The sequence below is a fragment of the Sesamum indicum genome, linkage group LG2 (genome assembly GCF_000512975.1).
Source record: "Sesamum indicum cultivar Zhongzhi No. 13 linkage group LG2, S_indicum_v1.0, whole genome shotgun sequence".
Classification (NCBI taxonomy): domain Eukaryota; kingdom Viridiplantae; phylum Streptophyta; class Magnoliopsida; order Lamiales; family Pedaliaceae; genus Sesamum; species Sesamum indicum.
Window position 1 is genome coordinate 15,054,822 of NC_026146.1, and position 22,080 is coordinate 15,076,901.

At 35.9% G+C, this 22,080-nt stretch overlaps 2 protein-coding genes across 2 annotated transcripts; both read right to left on the reverse strand.

Moving 5' to 3' along the window:
• Positions 877-9,523, reverse strand: LOC105156228 (putative clathrin assembly protein At2g01600). Its single transcript, XM_011072302.2, has 15 exons — positions 9,228-9,523; positions 8,818-8,887; positions 8,171-8,268; positions 6,318-6,456; positions 6,038-6,165; positions 5,184-5,276; positions 4,987-5,037; positions 4,558-4,623; positions 4,396-4,461; positions 4,180-4,260; positions 4,006-4,086; positions 3,689-3,871; positions 3,496-3,571; positions 3,270-3,388; positions 877-1,556 (listed from the first exon to the last, which is right to left on the reverse strand). Exons 1-15 carry the CDS (start codon positions 9,315-9,317, stop codon positions 1,203-1,205), a joined length of 1,695 nt encoding a protein of 564 aa, XP_011070604.1. The 5' UTR covers positions 9,318-9,523; the 3' UTR covers positions 877-1,202.
• Positions 16,712-22,080, reverse strand: LOC105156229. The gene is made up of 10 exons (XM_011072303.2): positions 21,500-22,080; positions 21,281-21,418; positions 19,592-19,780; positions 18,735-18,872; positions 18,504-18,625; positions 18,272-18,404; positions 18,049-18,178; positions 17,886-17,965; positions 17,477-17,611; positions 16,712-17,301 (listed from the first exon to the last, which is right to left on the reverse strand). Exons 1-10 carry the CDS (start codon positions 21,968-21,970, stop codon positions 17,068-17,070), a joined length of 1,770 nt encoding a protein of 589 aa, XP_011070605.1. The 5' UTR covers positions 21,971-22,080; the 3' UTR covers positions 16,712-17,067.

The window sequence follows — 22,080 nt, forward strand, 5'->3', positions numbered from 1 at the left end:
AGCGTGACATAATATCATATGTTACATATATATATATAATGTGAAGAAGTGATGGGTCGGCTTCCACTGTTTCAAACTGGACCACCGTGCAAAGTGCGGCGGTGGCGCATTTTTGGACTTTGGTGGTAGGCGCCGGCGGGGTGGGACTAAGGGAGCGGGCCTGAAAACTGGTATTTCTTTTAGTATATATAGGTTTAAATGGATATAATATATGAAAATCAATGGTGGTGGCGCCGCCCCCCACCGCCGCCGATGGTAGGGATGGACTTTTTTGTGTAAATATTTTGCGGTCTGCCCGCATAAATGTTGTGCTGATTAACTATTCAAGATCACACCACATGCTGATTAACTATTCAAGATCACACCACCTGCCACCGACGTATTTGAGTACATTTTGAACTTAAATGTAAGGAGTCGAGATGCAGAATAAACGAGTCGAGAAGAATATATTATTATTATTCAAATTTGTTTGAATTACTTTCGAACTTGAAAAATTATATTTGAACTTGATATATTATCATTCAAATTTATTTAGATTATTATCAAACTTAAAAGATTTATATTTGAGCTTAATTTGATTATTGATCAAATTGAGGTTGAACAAACTCTAATTTAATCAAACACAATATGACCTCAAGTAGTTTGATATACTTCAGCATGTTGCATTATTTATTTGTTTTGTTGAGCTGAAAGATTTAAACTCACACAAACTTTTATCAATCAAATTTGAGTCACATATCTGACAATTTGAGTTATTCTTCAATCCTAGCTGGATGGGTCCAAAACATATCTACTACTACGCAAAATGTACTCTGATAATTTTGGACAAGAAATATAGAAATCAACAAGTAACATATCAACAAGTATCCGCACATAAACCTAAAAGAATTAAGACATATCCACTCATGAATTTCTGTAAATGTCTTCTTAATCCTAATATACATATTTTTTACTTATAAATCTGGCTTTAAGAAATAGTGATAACAGGAAACGTTAATGAAGAAGCATCATATCAACAAGTATTACATTTTCTTAGCACTGATGAATAGCTATACAACTCCACTCAAGACAAAGGTATCACTCAGAGCTCAAAAAACCAACTCCCTTTGTGGATGGACTACACTTCACACTGGCACTCGTATCGAATACACCAAAATCAACTACGGCCGAGTAAATTACATATCTGTATATGTGCATCTTCATTATAGAAGGCTGGTGCTCCCGAACGGATTGGTAGTTTGCGGGTGAGCAGCAGGGGCAGCAGGGAATGCTCCAAACCCAGCATCACCAAAAGGATTTTGTGGGCTCATCAGTAAATGTTGCTGCTGCTGGGGTGGTGGATAAGCAGGCTGAAACGGAGCAAATGGGTTGTTTTGTGGTTGTGTCATTGCAGCCATTTGAACGGTAGGAGGAGGAGGAACGTTGTTAGAAATAGCAAACGGGTCGCTGACTTCAAATGGATTTGGGGCAGGTGCTCCATATACTGGCTGTTGGGATGCTCTATATGCGCCTTCGTCATATAAACTGTTCAGAGTAAGTGAATCCAGCCCACCCGCCTGCAATTTAAATAGTCCAAAAGGAAAAAATTGTCACATCTCTACATTAAGGGGCTCATTTGCAAACCAGACCAGACATGTGCAACCAACAAATCATGAAGACAATAAGGATGCTTGCTGAAGAATGACACAGTGCACATCAATAGTCTTTAACATGGCAGTGCAATAATAGCTTAAAGAATGGAATCACTTTTCACTAGGAAATATCAGAAGAAATTTTGCACGGTCATAAGATAAATCCCCCATCCTTCTGTTATTTCAACCATCAATACTGTATGGCCTTATAACTCTTTGGACCCAAGTCCAACTAGTTTCTTTTATAAATTAGCTAAATGCTAGGGCAAGTTAATAGGATGGAGACAATTATATAGCTTCAATAGCTTAATTGCATTGTTTAAGCCACGATGTGAACAAAAGTGCATCGTCTAAAGACTAAATGATATAGTAGCGTAAATTTGGTTAATCATTTTTAACTTGAAAAAATGTACCTGGGAGCACAGGAATTCAAACATGGATGGTTCAAAGATTTCGAGCTTGCTTCAAGAACTAGACTGCTGGAATAGAAAATCTTTAGCATTTCAATTTATGGGTAAAACACACAGTTTACATCTCTTTTGGTTAATCTCACTTTGCTTCTTTTTTTTATTCTCCCCTTTTATGGAGAGGTGAAATGGACAATTTGCAAATTCCAGTTACTTTTTTGCCAGAATTTGCTGATAGCAATTATACATGTAATTTTTCAAAACTGCGGGTCCATTTGCAATAGGACCAAAACTCAGAGGTCTACAAGTAATTATGCACTACAAATACATTATACACATTGCAAATTCCTAGCAAATCTTCTACTAAGTTGGTTCTATAGTTGTTAAAGGCACATGGCGCAAAGCACGGCCCATATTTGCATAAATAAATTATATACTCATACATCAATTACAAAAGCAATTATGTATAAAGACTAGATATTTTATTCACCATTATGCCATAAAATTAATATGTAAAACCAACTAGTCTTACGAGAAATAAGAAGTTCAAAGACCATTAAACAAATCCTGCTTAATCGTTATAAAACAAACAAGAATGAAATTTCTACACTCTGGTTCCATTTCTTGTCCATCATCATTATATCCATCGCCGTTACATTTGTAGCAATCAACATCTTTTTTTATTTCTTTAAAAAGAATAGGTTAAAGGCTGCACTTCAACAAGCACAGTCTTCAATATTACTTGTGCGAAGCCCAATCTTTTTCCGCTCAGCCTTAAAAAGGCTGGGTTTCGACCTGGTGCGCAAGGTCACCACAGGAAAAGGCGCTCTGGTACACATCATAGCTGCGCCAGAAGAAAGCCCAACGCCATTTATAAAATGGCGCGCCTTTTATAACTATGGTTGGTTCTAACCCTCCATTCTGAATAATCTCTTCCTAAGACGAGGTGAACTCCCTCCTCTCCATCACAGAGACTTCAATTAGGCACCTCCAAACTGCTTACCTATTTCTAATGCATTCATAGTGCAGTTCAACTACTTTCCAGCATGCACAGATGAAACTGATTTTACAAGTGATATGCCATGATCAGCCAAAACTTCAGTTTGGGAGATGCTCAAGTGTGCACTCTTCACAGTGATATCACAGTTTGGTAGAGAATAACTTTTATTCATGCAAGTAGCATGGAGTGATCCAAACAATTTTCAAAACTATAAGTAACACAAAGACATACCAATTGTCTTTCCTGCACTGATGATAAATTGGTACTGGGCGTAGTAACCAGGGCAAGTTCCCACCCAGTGGGGTCGAAATCTTTCACTTGGGGAGCATCAGAGTCAAATGGTGTAGTGCCTGCAGCATGCATTTGATATATCATATTTCCCTTTAAAACATAATGCAAGTGAGAAGTCTGTTAAAAAACACATTATTTAATGAGAGGAGTACACAGGAATACTGACCAGATGGAACTATGGCTAAAGCCAACGCATTTGTTTCCTCAATGGCAGATGCATCTTGTGTAGTCACATTCAAACCCTGTAAGAATTTATCCATATAAAGTATGAATAAGTTCAACAGAAAAATGCACAAAGCAGAAACTCCAATCAGAAATATGATTTAGTATAGAAGAATATCAACTATTAATAAACCCACCAGCAGATCATCCGTGTCCAAGTTGGTTGGAGGAGGGGGAACAGGAGGAGCTGTCTCAGCAGTTGAGATGGCAACTTCATCGGATTGTGGTGGACTGGGTTCCTCGGACACGATTTTTGTCTCTTCAGAAGGTGGAGGAACATCCTCTTCCTTATAGGTCAGCATCAGCCTTTCTGGGTATTCCTGATATATTCGAAATGTATTATATTCTTAATGAGAAAGTTTATCAGAAGCAAACAGCAGAAAATTATATGATTATTATGTACACACTAGAACATGTTGCCAAATAATGGTTGCGCTTGGATGGAAATACTTACCAAGGCCACACTTGGAACAGAAACCATCCTTGGTGCTTCTCTTATATACTCTTCCATGGTCACTAGAAAGGACTGTGGAGGCTATCAAACCATAGAACAAAGAAAAAATGAATCAGCATGTCGTCTGGAAATCTCAAATTTATTAAGACATGAAGCGCCAAATCCTCTTGTTACCTCTCTCAACACAGGGAACTGGAAATTTCTAGCAAGTTCAAGTCCTTTGCATACTTCATAGAAATCAGAAAGACTATTTGCCTGCAATAAGAGCATTACCATTATAATGACACGCGGAAAGCAACTTGAGGTCCATCACAATTTTTACTTAAAAAGTACTGTTTAGAACAAATAATGCTAAAGGGGAAAATTATGTTCGGCAGAGCAAGACTCTACCTGCTGGCCAGCTCTTTTATAGATATCGAGGGCTTTAATGGCTTCATGTCTTGGCATCTCAAAAAACTGAAATGTAAAATCAGGAGAGGCCAATTTTCTATTAAGCAAACACAAAAAATGGAAGTAAAAAATATTGGACACCTGAAAATATATCTCATTCACCTTGTCAACAAGATTGATGATTCCATCATTTATTGCACAGTATATTTTGAAGCTCTCTTTCAGCACCTGATAATCACAAATATTGGAGAAGTTAGTCATACTTAGATTAGACAGTTATGAAATAGTGAAACTGAAATAAAAGTTTTAAGAAAAATAAAACACTCTTTTTACTTTCTCTCAACACCAAGTGAAAAGTGCCTTCCCCAATACTGTTAACAGGTACCTACATTTATACAACTCAGACCTTGCAGCCCCTCCCACCCCCATTCCCCACCCAGTCCTCTCCCATCCTCCACCAGGAAATTCACTTTTGTATTCAGCGTACCTACTTCTCTTCACTCATAAAGACTAATAGATTTCAACTCAACCACCTCCATGCTTATGCATTTGGTGAATCGGGGTTGAATAGAGAGAATGTACATTACGTACCAATGCTAGAGCATACTGAATTACATAATTGCCCACAGCAGCTCCTTCGGGCTGTAAATCAGTAAAGGTTAGTTAAACGTGGTTTTCTCATATGAACAAGTAAGTTAGAAATTCAGAAAGTACCACATGGTGAAATAGATAAAACCTGCAAAATAGTTATGACCAAAGAACGATAGTCATAGAGATCCGGAGAGTACCCGACATCCAATAAGACGATATAGCAACTGCTGCAATGCGGGCAACTGATCTAAAAGTTCTTCACTGTCCAAGTCTCTAGTTCTACTGTAACCCTGAGAACAAAATAAAAAACAAGAAATGCCTCTCAACCCTATATGTCAGGGACTAGGAAATAACATCAATAACGGTTCCGCTATGGATGTAAGAGAATGATTTGGGCTTAACACAAGTTTCTTAACATCTGCGCCTAATCAAAGTTTTTCTCATGATGGAACGCATGCTTAGTGAACAGACACCAGACAACTAAAACATCCGGCCATCCATGTGAAGCAGGAAAACTCAAGCCCAGCTTTAGGTTCACAAGAAGAACTACTCAAACTTCATCAATGCTTCCAAGTGAGAAAAACTTTCTACGGATCGTCTATAACAATCAGCTACAGACTTGTTGCAAGTTACAGACATGTTCCTCAGTTAGTATTCTAACAGACACATAGGTCTTTACAGATATATCAAAAGTCAACAAATTTAGTAACGCACTATTAGCTGTTACCGAACATGTACTTTCATATAATAGTCCCTTAGTGTTATTGGCCTATAATGACTCGGGGAAGTTTTGGATAAGAGTTAAAAACATGACAAGTTTGGATATCCTTAAACTTTTGCCCTTTAAAATAGTGGTTACGAGTTGGTGGAGTCACAAACTGTTTCAAGTTAAAAGGGGGTCAGGAGGATAAAATTAGCAACAGTCTTATTTTCAAACATCCGCATGAAAGAAAATGGAGCAACTTTCAAGGAGTATTAAAATGTACGTCCATAAATTAACTGAGAAGGATAAGTCAATCAAACACATACTACTTATAAAACTTAAACAGACCTTGTCTTGGCCTTGTGCAGGTCTAGGAAGACGCTCGGCTTCAATATCATACTTAAGTATCCTAAAGCATTCCAGTCGTTCTTCCAAGAAGAGTGCATATGTTCGGACCCAGGCAGAGCAATCCCAAGCTGGAGAAAGAGAGTAAAATGCATTATCTAATTCTGACTATTATTTGTTGGTTTTACTCTTTACTGCGTAATGAAGTAAAGTTGTTCTACACGGGAGGCGGGAGGAATTTTAAAGGCAAAAACATAAAAATACACAAAAAATAGCCACTTGCCAATAGGGCTAGAATCGTCCTTGAAATTCGACATTTGGAGCACGCGTCCCCTCTGCTGGAAGTTCAACAGTTCCTCCCTAAACGTAGGATCACCTTCTCTCAAAGCTCTATGGATAACTATTAGAGTTTTCAATGCAACCTGTTGAAAAAATCAAGGAAAACCCCAAAGAGACACATTTTAGAAATTAAAGTGGTGAAACCTAGAATTAAACTTCAAGGTTTTGATGAGGAAGTAAAAGGTCAAAACCATCATTTGAGATAAAAAGCATTGCAGAAAGATCAAGTCAAACAGAAAACTTGAAAAAAATTCCATATATTTCAGACAAAGGGTATGGTTTCTGCAGTAATTCCAAATTCTGCAAATTCAATTTCTGATTGCCAACAGATAGGGGCGCATAACCATATAGAAACTGCAGACTCACTCAAAACCTTAATCCACCAACTCATCCTCCATCTACTGATCCATAATTATGCACAAAATTCATCACGTTAAGCAATGAGTCAATGACTTGAGGCATATGCTTTCATTTTGCACTTGCCATATTGTCCAAATCCCAAGAAAAAATGGAGAAACTGATAAACTAAAAGATAGAACGCATCAAAATGTACATGCTGCGCTGCATAACAGAGCAAATTAAAGATACAACCTATCGACAATTTCACGAATGAAATAGAAGCTAAGATCAAGTAAGTGCCACTGTTGGCTTGATTCCGATTTTAGTGAGGCGAGAAAGGGGAACAAAGGAAAAGAAACGAAATGTGTTTTATTGACAAATACACAAAACAACATCTCTGCTAAGTGACGTAAGAGATCATGGAATTAGTTTCATGATGATACTTTCAGGAGTTGAAAATGAAAATAGAAAGGTGGCAAACCGGGCTTCTGCACATTTTCTGTAAATTCAAAACAGGAAAGTATGTTTTGCATCACTAACCAAAACTAACCTTCACTCTTTTCAACAAATAAATTGGAATTCAATACAGACCCTTCCATGATCTCATAGCAGTACTCCATGAAAAAAGAGAGGTGTTTCAAGAACTAAAATTACATCACCATCACAATCCATCACCACCAAGCCAATTCCAAAATTGGAAACAATTTAAGTGAGATCGTATGAAACAAAATAAGATCACATTTATAGTGGATTGTCGAAAAAATAATAAGGCTCCAATCTAAGCAACTTGAGAAGAGTGTTATAAAAATAAGCTTCCCAGTCTATGCAACTTGAGAAGAGTGCGATAGCAGAGACTATTGGCCACCAAACATTCATCCTCCTAGTGTAGGCATCCCAAGGACTTATCATACTAAATTATAAACCAATGTTGTACCAAAAAGTAGCCAAACAATATTTCAAATATTTTCCAATAAGAAGCTAAAATGACCTGGATAAATACGCTTGTCATGATTACTAACAATCTGACAAAATTTTGTTAAAATCACCTTGTTGCTTTTCAGCTTCCTACGAGAAAATTGCAGTAATTTCACCCTATGCATATTCACCTAATAACCTCTCCGACAAAATAAGCATTTCGGCCTCATGACATCCATTGAACAAATGGTAAATTCGCCCGCCGCCCGGAATTCAAAACCACATGGAAAATGATAATACATGCTATCTATAAATGTCTGATAGTCTACAAGGTTTGGAAGATGGAATTTGCGAACAGCATAAGAACGTGGATGCAACTAAATGCTCCAAAATATCACACACCGCGCTGGGGGGGGGGGGGGGGACTCAAATGAAGTCCTTAGCAAGATTAATATCAAAATCAGAAATGAACTAATCCAAGAAAAAAGCAAGAAATACATATAAACAGCATTCAGTTTAAGCCACATAGATCTAGATCCATACCGTCCAATTATGTGTCTTTGCCAATCGTCTTGCAAGTGCATGTATGCAGTATGCAACATCAGCCCGAGGCCGCATTGCTGATGTCGCAACCAAAATTTCTGCACAAGGCATCCAACCACTAGTAACATAATCGCAATTGCGCTCATTTTTTCACCAAATGAGAACTGAGATTAAAATGAAGTTGTTTTCCCCCTTACAAGAGAAACCCAGAATCCAAATCCTCATTTTTCAGCATGTTGGAATTCATCTCAGAAAAAAACGTTGTACTAAATATAAAAACCCAACCCCCAATATTCAAGTGCTTTCTGTAAATTGAAAAATGGAAGTGAAAAGTTCACATATTCTCCAATGGAAAGACATTTTACTGGAAAGACATCTGACGACAAATTTCAGAAATCCCCCTGAACCAAAACAAAGACCTCATTCATAGTAGCACAACCTTCAAAGCAAAACCAGAATTCACACTCTCCACCACTAGAAATTAAAAAAAAAAAAACAGTGTCTCGACAGTCATACTTTCTCAACAATAAGAAACCCAATTAGACCAACTATCCTCCATATATACAGAAAACTGAAGATCGTAAACACCATAAATTAATGGATCTAACCATGACCAACTGACAGAATTGAGAAAAAGGAAAACTCACTTCTGAGATGTCTCTCTTTGGGTGGGCACTCCACATGATTCGTAGCCTTAACGATTGCCACATCCACATCCTATTTTTAGCCACCCACAACAAGAATGAAAAATAAAAGAAATGAAAAACCCAAATAAACAAAATCATTCAATTATACATTGTTTTCTTGATCACCACTCTATTTTCAGTAATCAAACACAAACCACACATCCAGAGAAAGAAACATAAACATAGAACACGAAATCAGAAAAACCCATAACCGGATCTTCATACTTTCGCACTATTTCCTTGATTTCCACTACTTTTGACACATAATCACATATAACCCCAATCCCAAAACCCCACCCGAAAATACATAACCCGATGGTCCGATAAAGACAGAAAAAATACAAGAGAAAGAAAACAAAGGAAAAAAAGACCTTGAAATCGGAATTGACATGGGCAAGGCCGACTCTAGTGTGGTCTTTGAGAGCACCGTACGCTTTTCTCCATGTCTGAAGCGTCCCCATTTCCCTTCAGATCGCCCCAGTTCTCTCGCTCTCTCTCTCTCTCTCTCTCTCTCTCTCTCTCTCTTGCTGTTCCCGGAGAGAGACTATAGAAATCGATTGTGTATCGCTAATCCCTGTATCTGTATTTTATTTTATTCTTTTCCCCGATTTTGTTTTTCTTTAGTGGATGCGTTTGGGTCAGTTGGGTGGCGTTTGGCGGCCCCCCCTTCACCTCACTGTGGCAGACTGGCACTCCATCATCATCATCACATCTCATCATCACATGATTCCCTTTTTCTTTATTTATATTAATATATTATTATTAATATCTATATTATTGCTAAAAATACCTCACTATTTCTAGATCAATCCATATCTTATTACAATATTTAGTACACAATATATTAATATTTTTAAGGAATAATTATACTTTACTCTCTTGAGATTTTGTGTAATTATCCTTAGACTGTTGTGGTTTGAGAAATTACATTTAACACCCTGAGATTTGCTTTCGTCTAATAAATAAGTCTTTCTGTTAGCCAAAATTCATCGAATTTGCTAATATCAACAAACAATGGAAAAAAAATCTATATTTACATTCGATTGACTTATTATCGATTTATTACAGGTCAAATAAATATTTTTATAACCAAAATACTTCTCATACATCATCGCGCATTAATGCATGGGAGGAGGTTATAAGGGAAGTTTAATAAAAAAAAACCTGCAATAAGTCAGTAATAACTCAATCGAGGTAAATATTAATTTTTATTCAGTTTTTTTGTCAATGCCGGCAAATTTGATGGATTTTGACTAATTGATAGACTTATTTATTAGACGTAAGCAAATCTCATGAGTACTAGATATAATTTTAAAGAAACGGAAGTATAATTATCCCTATTTCTTAAATCAGTCAACAATTTAAGACAAACAAAAAAATAACATATAAAATAAATCTTTATATCCATGTGCCTCAAACTTATAATCTGTTGATCATAAGACCTCTATCCCACCCCTCAAACAAAATATAGTTGGTACAAGTATTATTGACTATATTATTCTACTTCAAAGATACTTTTGAAAATTCACTATTTAATTAATTGTGCCAAAATTTATTTATGTTAATAAGACGAATTTAATGTTAGCCGTAATAATAATACCCACGCTTTTAATAAGCAAATTGACGCATTTATGAGTGGATGTTTTTCTAATTTAATCGTAAATTTGAATCATTAATAATTAATATTCGTAAATTATCAATAACCAAATATATAGAATTAATTAACAACTAGTATTACAGTATATCAACAATTATTGTTAAAGTAGACTAATGCACACGCATTTGTGAGATCCAAACTCCAACTTTACCAGCTAAGCTAAGTCCCGTTAACTTATTGTGCAATATTAATTTTACATTTATCAAACAATATATTATTTTTAAAATTATTTATTAGAAAAAATGATAATGTTACGTCAACAATATTTTAGATAGCCAATTTATAGATCGATCCACTTATTTTTTAGGTACTAATGAAATAATATCAAAACGCATTCGTTACAATCACATCAAGAATCATTTAAAATTTTGTTTTCAAATTGTTTGCGAGTTAAAAAAAAGAATTATGAGTTCGGCTTCTCATGCATTAAAATTTGAAAAATGTCTCATTTTGAACGCTAAAAATGTATAATTTATTTAAAATAAATAAAAATAGCTTGTTTTTTCTAATTATAATTCGTCGTCATTATTACCCTCCAAAAAATGACGAAATGTAGCTAAATTATTGTGGTTTTTGAACACCCCAAAAATATCTTATATATGATGCTGAATGAATAGTTGCATATTAAAATTATTACCTAAATATTTAATTTAATTATTATTATTATTATTAATCAACACTTAAGTTTATGTATTTCTATTATTATTTGCAAGTGGGCTTCATATATTAACTCCAATTTGCACACCACATGCACAAAAGAGGGGTAAATACAATTTTGTACTATTAATTTAGACATACTATTTCCAGTGGTGGTGTAATTTTTTGCACCTAAAAAAAATAAGAGTAATGTAGAATTTTGGATCACGTGCACTAGGGTTTCTATTTAATTGGACAAAATAAACCCGGTTCAAAAGAAAGGAATTTACTTTGACAAAGAAATAAAAAGGTGATTAATATTAATTAAGTATTTTTTCCAGAGTGTCATTTACAACTTTAGCATAACCACTTTTTTCAATTTTAACCTATTGATAATTTTCAAGAATGGTTTTTTTTTTTTTTTTTTTGATTTAGAAGAAAAGCATCCAACCAATTCATTCATAAGTATTTTGCTTTTGATTTATTGTGTTAATTTCATTTAATTTAATTCTATGTGTTTTTAGGGAATCAATTTTTCTGATAATAAGGTCTTAATTAAGTGGCAAAATTGTGACCTATGACTACAGGGTTTTTGGATTCAGATTCCTTCCATTTTTAGGTTTTCATCTATGTGTTTTATAATATTTGTTAATTAATCATTTAAATATTGATAATTAATATTTATAATGTAATGATATCAAGGTGTACAATGGGCTGGGTTGGCTTGAGATCGACATCGACAGCTCGGCTCAAGGCTAACCCAATACTATTCATGATTCATTTTCGAGTGACCCTGGAGTTTTAGATGGACTCTAATTGGGTTCATTTTTAAACTCAAGGCCGATACATGGAGGAGCCCGATTGAAGCCCGAATTTAGACCCAATTGAGTTTTTTTTTTTAATTTTTTATGAAATTGATTTATTTTTTTGAATAATTAAATCATGATTGTTTTATGCAATAAATAAATAATAAATCAAATCAAATAAAAAACTTATAACTACAAAAAAGAGTAGTTAAAACGACACAACTTAAATAATAATTTAACTAACAAGCTTACAAGATAATAAATTTAAATAATAACAAGCAAAAAAAAACTTGAAATAAAATTTAAAAAAAAAAGAGTACTAATGAATTAATATACTAAAAGATTAGAAGTAAAACAATAAAGATAAAACTTTTAGAGTTTAAAAGTTTTTAAAAACATAATAATACAGTCAGCCTAAAAGAATAAAATGAAAATTAAATGTCATGCATTATTAAAAAATAACTGGACCAGTTGGCCAACCCACTAATTTGGACCAAACATGACCTAAGACTGGTAGATCACATGTGTCCTCCCTCCAAATTAGTCCACACCACCAAGACGGAATCACCTTCATTGATATGCTAGTTGAGAGATTTAGTATAAGCCCGCGACATCAGTATGCAACGAAAGCAAATAAATAAATAATGAATACATAAACATAAAGGGGACAAATATCCCACGTCAACCAGGCTTTCGTACACGTTAAGGCAAATTAGTTGACGGACTGTCAAAAAGACTTTAGTATTCAAAATAGAATTCCTGAACTTTTCAAATGTTTTAAACTTGTACCTCATTAAGTATACATAACCATAACATGAATCGTCATCGATAAAAATTATGAAGTAAGAGTAACCGCTTCTACCTAGAATACTTAGTGGTCCACAAACATCTTTATGAATGAAATCTAAAAGATTCATGCCAAGGCTACTTTCTCCTACAAATGATTTTTTAGTCATTTTCCCGCTAAAACAAGATTGACAAGTTGAAAAATCATCTAAATCATTTATTTCTATATTCTTAGTGTGAACCAACCTTTTAATCTATCTTTGGAAATATAACCTAACCTATCATGACACTACCATGTCTTACTATCTAAAGATTTCAACCAAAATGCATAAGAGGTAGACGTATTAAATGCATATGATGAAGTTTGGCCGAGGAAGCAATTCTCAATTATTAATATTTTATCAAAAAAATTGTTCATGAAACATATTACAATAGACTACTGTTAGTTTGTCGGTCACCTATTTTAGCACGTTATGCAATTTATCACACATTGCATGCTCATATATATATATTTTCTACATTTCTTAATTTATTAGAATATTTCAGGGGCGAAACCCACTTCAGAATCCAACTCACGGAGTCGAGGTCGTGTCCTGTGGAAAACATTATAGCAAGGCAAAGATTCGTTGAATTTATCTATGGCAACCTCTCCATACATGCAGTTGATTATGGAAGTGATACTCCCGACCGTGGGAATATGTGGTACCAACTCTTGGCAAGCATGGGAACCCCGACCCTATGCTTAGGTTTTTGGAGTCTTGGGAGAGCTTTTGCTTCCTCCTGCCTTGCAACTCATACTGGATAGCGTAGTTATGCCAAAATATAAGCTGTTGTGGATTCTTGGGATTCATGTTTAGTCGTCCATTCTTGGATTCATCCATAGTTACCGCTACAAGTTAGAGAATTGCTATCCCACCATACGTAATAGACTGATAATTAGTGTTCTTCATGCTTGGCACCCAAGCCATGTTTGATCCATCATTCCAAAATTGTTTGTTGTCATGCATGATTTACAAATAAGTCATGCTGATCAGAATCTTGATTAATTCTATGGTGTATGAACATGGGTGACCTCTGTTCCTACTCATCACACCTGCGGTTAATGGATGCTTTCTTCAATAAGTGGCGACAAGTCTTGTACCACTGGTTGTGCTCAAAATCAGATTTTGAGCAAGTGACCGAGTGGTATCTTGTCCGGAAAGAACTTCCTCCGGAACTTGAGGAACGAGCATATTCGATACAGGCTTATTAGCATAATGGTCTGTCTTTCAACCTTGTTTGTGTTTCCATAATCTAAGAGCAGGACATGCAGGTTCTGATGTTAACCAGAATTGTGACTACTTGAAATATGCATGTGGGATGTTTAATTATACTTGAAATATGCACTCTGAATCTTGATCTTATGAATCCAGAAAATATTGAATTTTGGAGTTTTCTGATTCGAATGCAGGTGTAGCATCAAGTTTTGAGTTTAAATTCGAGAAGTGAGCATAGCAATATGCTCAGCAACACATATCAGGAATGTTTATTCCAGCTTCTCTCTAAAATGAGGTTTTGAGCTCAAAAACACACTCTAAAACAAAGAGATATATAGCTAGGGATAGCTCATCACTGTAAAGGTTTTTAGTGCTTTAGAGTGACTTAAAATATAGCCTAAATTAAAACTGATTTTTTTGAGATTTTTTATAATTATAAATATCTCATTATTGTTTGAAAATTTTCAAATACTTCTCTGAAATTACAAATATTCTAACAAATTATTTACCTATTGTGACATCCTATTGTAGGGTGATATTTGTTAGGGTACTATAATTAATTTTAGTAGGGTATTTGTAATTTTTCAAATAAAAATGAGGTATTTATAATTATATATAAAACAAGAGAGCCCGTTATAATCTAACATTTTTACTGTTCGCAGTATTTAGGAATGTGGCCTACTTCATAAGATGATGCAGCAATACTCTCTGCGAAAGCTATCAAATCCATATTTTGTATTCGAGTTTCGTGAATGTATTGTTTACTGTTACAATAATTTCTCGTATTTTTTTTGTTTTCATCAATGGAGGAGTGTAGGGGTGCTAGTTGGACCAAATTAGATAATTTTTCAACCCAACCCAATGTTTGCGATTTTTAGAGAGTCTCACCCAAACCCAACTAAACGATAATTAAAACCACACTTCGGGGACTAATTGAGTTTTGACGATTTTTGATGTTTTTGGTATATAGTTAATCACTTGAACAATCATATTAGTACTTCGTCCACAACTTATATCTTTGTTACAGTTATTTTGTCATAATAAATGTATTTTTCTTTAGTGATAGTTAGCAATATTATAAAAATATGAGATATCAATTACAATATCGAAAAGAATAAAAACCTATGCATAGTTATATATTTATTATAGAAGAAAAAAGCAAGTGTAAAACAACTTATCAATTTTTTTTCGGATTAAATTAAATAAGAAACTGATCATAATAATATATAAATACTAAATAAATATTATTTGGAATAAAATAAAATAATTATGAAAATAAATTATAATAAAATAATGATATCATCTACTATTATTATTATTATTATTTGATTTGAAATAATCGATATATAATTAATTTTTATGATATAATTCTAAAACAAAAAAGGAAAGAATAATTTTGTTAGGACAACTGATACCACCTATATTTCGAACTTCCAACAACAAAGCGAAACCACCCACGCGAATGTGAAAACAATTCTTTTTTATTGTAGAAAGTTGAAACCAAGTGATGAGGCTGATCCACCCACCAACAACACAACTGCAATTTTGGAGAGAGGGTGCGTCTCACTCTCACTCTCCACCACATCTCTTAATTACTTCCAAGCCCAACATCTTAAAATTAAATTCACAAATTCAGATATAAGATCTAAATCCATTGACTACCTATACTATATTTTATCTTGTACAGCACTCTCCACCTCTTAATTACTTCCAAGCCCAACATCTTAAAATTAAATTCACAAATTCAGATATAAGATCTAAATCCATTGACTACCTATACTATATTTTATCTTGTACAGCTTTCAAGCAAATACAACATTTTCTTTACAGCCTATCAAGGGATAATTATGATTCTTGTCCTCGAATATAATTAACGTGTTTATGCTACTCAAACAATTTGATGTTATAATTTTAGTCAAACTGTTACTATTTTTCCGTTACTTTGCTGTTGGAGTTGACGAAGCTCAACACATGCCGTGCATCGTGCAGCAAGTTGAGAGGGGGAGAAACAGCCCTTTTCCTCTTATTAGTTGGTCGTCTTCAAATTTTGGTACAAAGCACCCGTTTTCTCTAAATTTTCCGAGTTGCAATTGGCAGAGAGAATGGGCCCAAATTTCTTGAACTCAGCGTCAAGCTGAGCTACCGTCACAAAACAAACTACCTTCATCCTGAGCATCGTTACTCTCTAGTGCGATAACAGGTGTGCGATGGGCTGATGCTTCAGAGCCTGAAGCCTCTGCTGCTGGACTATCGGATGCAAGTAATGTCAGGTTCACTCTCCTCCACATCCCTGCATTCATCAACTCCACGCAGCAAACATCGGCAACTTGAAGAAAATGGGGAAGATAGGTCCTGCGGACCAAATTAAAGAAGACCAACGAATGAGAGGAAAATGGCTATTTGTTCCCCAGCGTACCCGCCGCAGGTGCACAGATGATAGGTCCTGCCTATCAATGATGCACAAACAGAAAATGGAAATAGAAATAGTCTCTAACAGTAGAACCAATGATTTCAACGTGGTTACATAATAAATCTGATTCTCATTGTGAATAAAACTTAGATCGGCCAAATAGGCCCAGCAGCAAAATCTTGACCATATCAAAAGTAAAAATCCCACAAGCAAGCCACAGATGATTGAGACGCATATTCAACAGGAGCAAATAATTACACCAACCCAAAAGAAGAAGAAAAACATGCAACCAAATGAACAAATCTCTATCCAAAAGTAAACATGTATATTCAAAAGAACAAAATCTCTGTCTGCTCAATTTTGCAAACCAAAGAGGTTAGTGCAGAATTACATCAACGATGAGCTCTAACACTAGACCAAAAAAATAACAAAAATAAAGTAAATAAATTAGTTCCATATGATTAAACCAAGTTTCCCTCTTTTACACGCAGATAACTTGCAAATATTCTACTTTAGTAAACCCACCAGGACTTGCTACTACACAAAGAACACTAGCTCTTCCGCCACTTTATTTTGGGCAACTTTGATTAGTTTTGCCCGGGTTGAAGGAGATCCAAAAACCTATATTCCGAACTCTTTGAGTCTTGGCTACAACTCTGATCAGAAGGATTGATGGGTGGTGAAATAAACTGACAACTTATTCCAATCCCATGCATCAAGGTTGGGGGACACAACAGCAGCTCCCACAGCCAGCACCGCAATAGTAAAGAACATAGCTTTCACACAAGCATGGCCACTAGATAGCCTTCCTGATAGTGCCTTACAGTATTTATCTGCATCCTTGAATATAGCTTGGTTATGAACGTCCACATCGCCACTCAATGCTTCCTCATTCTGTAAATCGAGGCCATAAAAAAAGTAAGACAAATTCCAGCTTATTAGATGATGGCATAACAATCAATCTCTAAAATACATGCCAGAGTTCAAAGATATTACAATCCTCAACACAGTTGAAAAGGCTCATTTTCCAATAACTCAACATGAATCAGAAGATAAATATGCTGCCGACCTTTTGTCTGAAACTCTTCAGAGTTTCTCCAAGTGCTTGAAGAGAAGACTGTTTTGAAGAAAGCTCCTTCCAACCCTCAGCAAGCTTCCTCAAGGCGGCAACACTAGCCTCTATGTTATCCACATAAATCTTGTCCTGCGAAATCAAGCTTAGTATCATTGATAACTTGGTTTTAAAGAGTGAACACTCCGTAACCGGAAAATTAATTTTAAACAGAACTGAGCTGTATAGATATAAAAATAAAAGGCCTAAAATGTGGTAAAAGACCCTGTAAAACCTTCTCACAAGCAAAAACAGATGGACATTGGACAAACTAAGACCAACCAAAATAAAAATTGCATTCACCATTGCTGCAATCTTTCAAGAGATATCACTAAAATTAGAGTGTGTAATATCAACTAAAGCTTACCCACTGCTTGTAGCAATCAGGATTCTGGCTCAAACACCATATGAAGATGTTAGTTGCTTCCGCAGCTAGAGCTGGGTTCCCTGCAGAGCACCACTTATATCAAACGCTCTTCAAGGTCCTTAACTAATTCTGAAGAAATTTACAGAAAGTAGTTCAACATTACCTTCTCCAGCTGCTTTGACGGTAAAACTCTGTATCTGCAGTGCCACTTGCTTCATCGCTTTGCTTCCAGCAGAACCAGCAAGAGCAACCTCTTTCAGAAGGGGGTAGATCACCTCAAATCTTTCAGTAGCCTATGATACATGATTCACCCCTTAAAAATTTGTACATAAGAAAAATATACTCCAAAAGGGTACATATGGATGAAGTATGTGAATGACTCGTACCTTAACTCGTGCAGAAGAAGCAGGAAATGTTACATGTAACAGCAGGTCAAGTGCCACAGGAGGAATGAGGCGCTCGCCCTTCCTAACAGCATTACTTACTAATATGCTACGAGCTTTTGGTGCAGCCACAATTCTGATAGACGGATAAGTAGATTATATCACCACAATAATTATCAAGCAGAGTATTATCATCAAGAATTGCAAATGCCAGAGGGAATCCAAGACTTCAAACCTTTCCACTATCTGCAAAACCAAGTCCCTGGTCTGCGGATTAGACCCTGATTTTCCTCCAAGTATGGGTAAAACATGATGTGCCCATAAATACAACCCCACAGCCAAATCCCCTTGACATGCCTACACAAAAAGGCACAGCTTGAGCTTGGTATATTCAAGCTACAGCAGAAAATATCAAGGCATGGTCAACAGAATTGATGATAAACTGGAGTATTATGCAACTGCTGACCTGAAGTATCATCCATGCAATAACTGGAAGCTTATCTTGTCCTTGATACTTTGCGTTTTCACTCAATTTTGGCAATACAGTAATTAATACATCAGGTTTCCGGCGTAATACCATTGCTAAAACTAAAAAGATGGCAACCTGTAAAATCAACAAATTAATAAATGGATAACAGAGCACCAGACAAGACACAACACTTGAAAAATGAACAATAAGTCCTTGTAGGTCGCATAGGTAGGAAGGAGAACAGAGCAAATTAGCAAGTGAGGTAAGACCATGACAGAGAAGTAATATAGAGAATGCAGTGAGTACAGTGTAATGGCATCAGACTGACAATGAATTGTATCCTAAAATGCAATAAAATATACTCCATATGAAATAATTCCAAGGAAACAAGTCTTTACCTCTTAGGGAGGAACCCCTAGAAAGAAATCAAACTGCATCACAGTCCTCAAATCCTTCCCATGATTAGATCGACAAACATATACCGAGAAACCAACAGAAAATCACTTATCCGACACAATGCCGGAGAAGTTTTTGAAGGCTCAAACTTTAAACAAATTAACTAGGTGCCGGATATAACACGCACCACAAGCCCAACACTCTTAACTCATCTGACAAATTTCATAAAACTTTGATTCTGATATATTGGACTAAGAAGTTTTCTTCCTGTCTTCTATTTGTGCAATGTATAATTATGTTAGTGTTGTGGCATAAACAGAAATTTCGGTCCAGTTCGGTTCAGTTTTACCGAATTAACAGGTCTACTGTTAGCCAAGAAAAAGCAACTTCTTTAAATAGGTCGAATCATTGGATTCAGCAACTGAAAGAGAGCAAACAGCAGAATCACGAATATCTACCTGTGACTTTGAAGATGCTGGCTGCCCTCCTTTCTTTGAACCCTTAGACCCCAACTGTTGGGAAGCCAAGTCAGCAAGAATGCCATCTAACGACCAGACCACGATGGTCCCTAATGCCTCATAGGACCGATGATTGATCCAGTCAACTGAGGTCTTGTAAACAGACTCAGAAATAGAAGATACAGGGACCTGTTTGCAAGAAAAATAAAAGGCAATTAGCAGAGTCTAAGTAGGTCCCCTAAAGCCTCAAAATATTCAGAAACTTAAACAAAAAACTCAAAACATATCAAGCACACGTACAATGGCATCTTAAAAGCCTATCTGGTACCAGAAAAAAGGCAGTAAGCCCGGATAATGATGGTTGGTTAATGGCCATCGCAATGAAGGGGTGTCAAATAAATTTTCAAAGCCATGGCCTGGTCCGTTAAAAAAATATTAGAAGGTGGTATCATGAATGTCTTTTCCAACAAACAGGAAATAGCCTTCTAGTCCATCACATAAAGTAAGACTTTTGTGATATAGTTCCAATATCAAAATTTTCCTTCTATTATTTCCCAGCAATGAAAGTTGTAAACATGCACTAGAAAAATTTTCCCTCTTTTATCTAGATTTTACCAAGAAGCTCTTTTTTAATGTACATTTCTTGTGTTTAAAGAAAGCATCATGTTCACCACGCTGGTAAATATAATCATGGAACAACTGCATTAGAAGAGAAACACAAACACATAATATTAGATTTCATGGGTTTGTAACCGCACTTCTCATTCTAAGCCTCACCCTCACCTTACATAAAGCAAACTCATGGTAAATGGAGCATCTAATAAGTCTTATAAAAAAGAACTTGAAGAAAACAGGAAGAGTTGGCCAAGCAAAGATCACACATGCCCTCAAACCAAGAGATAAAATAATCAAACAACAATAGCCTGAGCAAGCAAAAGAATGCCAGCCTATTATAGTACTAGTAACTAATAGTATGTCATTACCTGGACATCAAGGTGAAATTTTAAGATCAAATAGCCCACACGGTTCAGAAAATCAGGATTTGACATAGTATGAAAAAACTTTGCTTGTACCATATTAAATGAGGCAAAACCTCACATGATGTATGGAAGTAACCAAGTAACATTAGAAAAATAAAAACTAAAATCTAAACTAAGGCATTAGAATCAGAACAGGAAAAGTATCCATGAAAACTTTGGAAATCAATCCAGGACATAATTTGCATTTTCACAACAGAAGTCAATAAAGAAGGGCTAGAAATATATCAATAATTTCATCCGATTTCACTCACATCCCAAGAAAGTCCAAGGTCATCGAACGAGAATCCAGCTAAGAAACACTTAACATCATAAAATGAATGTTACATATTGTTTATTTATTAAAAGCAAATCAAACTTCCTAAATTTACTAGCATCCATGCAGAAACTCCATCTACTTCAGCCAATTAGCAACAGCTAAAAATTTACAATGAAAATTTTCAATTTTAACATAAGAGTGATGCTTAGAGCATGATAAAACATTTTCAGCTTTCCAAATTCCCGCGATACTTGATTATTTATACCAGATTACATACCACATAATGCAGTGTGCAATTACAACTATTTAAACCATCTAGCTGCCTGAATACTCCAAAATTTCAAACACAGTTGATCCACAAACAAATAAATACACAAAACCTGACCAACTCACATCGGCAATTTTTGCCACGGGAGACTCCCTGAACAACTTCAGCCAGGGAAACTGCGACGCACTCACTGCAGAAAATGCACGCCCAAAATAATCCGCAAACCTCATCAACTGTATATCTTGCTGCCCTTCATAGGATTCCTATCACCAGAAAAATCCATAAATTTATTAAATTCCACCAACAACATAAACGAACTCAGATCCGAGAAAAGCAAAAGTTACCGAAACACTAGAGAGAAAAGCGGCGAGATCATCAGCGTCGATCTTCGCGGCAGCCTCTGCCACAGTGACTTTAGGCTTCTTAGCCTTCTTTGGCTTCTCCTTCTTATTCACCTCGGCCACATTATTCTTAACATCGGCATCGCTGCTGGCATCATCGTCCTCTTCTCCTCCATGGTTAATCTTCGATCTCCTCGGAATTTCATCCTCATCGTCATAAACCGCAGCGGCACGCTGCGCCTCCAATTTACGCCGGCGCTCCTCCGCGTGCTTCTCCAAGCCCTTGAAAACGCCGGTTTTGTCAGGTAGAATTCCGGATCCGTTAGGTAAAGCCCTAGATGAATCGGAAGCCGCTTTCTTATTCTGAGTTTTTCGCTGTTTCTTGGCGTAAGTGACCTTCTGCCAGCCGTGGTTGTTATCCTCAGCGCGGTTGATTGGCTCCGAGGCGAGGGAAAATGATTTATCTTCTTCCATTGCAGGAGGAATAATGAGAATCGATGGAAATTGTTTTCCTTATGGAGAGGGGAAATCAGAGGGGAAAACGGATCGGAGAATAGCAAGGGGTTCGGTCGGAGGGGAGCCAG

Excerpts from the sequence above, each read along its gene's own strand:
- LOC105156228 (XM_011072302.2), bottom strand. The coding sequence starts at position 9,317 with ATGGGGACGCTTCAGACATGGAGAAAAGCGTACGGTGCTCTCAAAGAC. Across the intron at positions 4,261-4,395 it reads ATAAAAGAGCTGGCCAGCAG|GCAAATAGTCTTTCTGATTT; the intron begins GTAGAGTCTTGC and ends CTCTTATTGCAG. Across the intron at positions 4,087-4,179 it reads AGTTCCCTGTGTTGAGAGAG|CCTCCACAGTCCTTTCTAGT; the intron begins GTAACAAGAGGA and ends ATGGTTTGATAG.
- LOC105156229 (XM_011072303.2), bottom strand. The coding sequence starts at position 21,970 with ATGGAAGAAGATAAATCATTTTCCCTCGCCTCGGAGCCAATCAACCGC. Across the intron at positions 18,405-18,503 it reads GTTTTGCAGATAGTGGAAAG|AATTGTGGCTGCACCAAAAG; the intron begins GTTTGAAGTCTT and ends TCCGTCTATCAG. Across the intron at positions 18,179-18,271 it reads CTTCTTCTGCACGAGTTAAG|GCTACTGAAAGATTTGAGGT; the intron begins GTACGAGTCATT and ends CATGTATCATAG.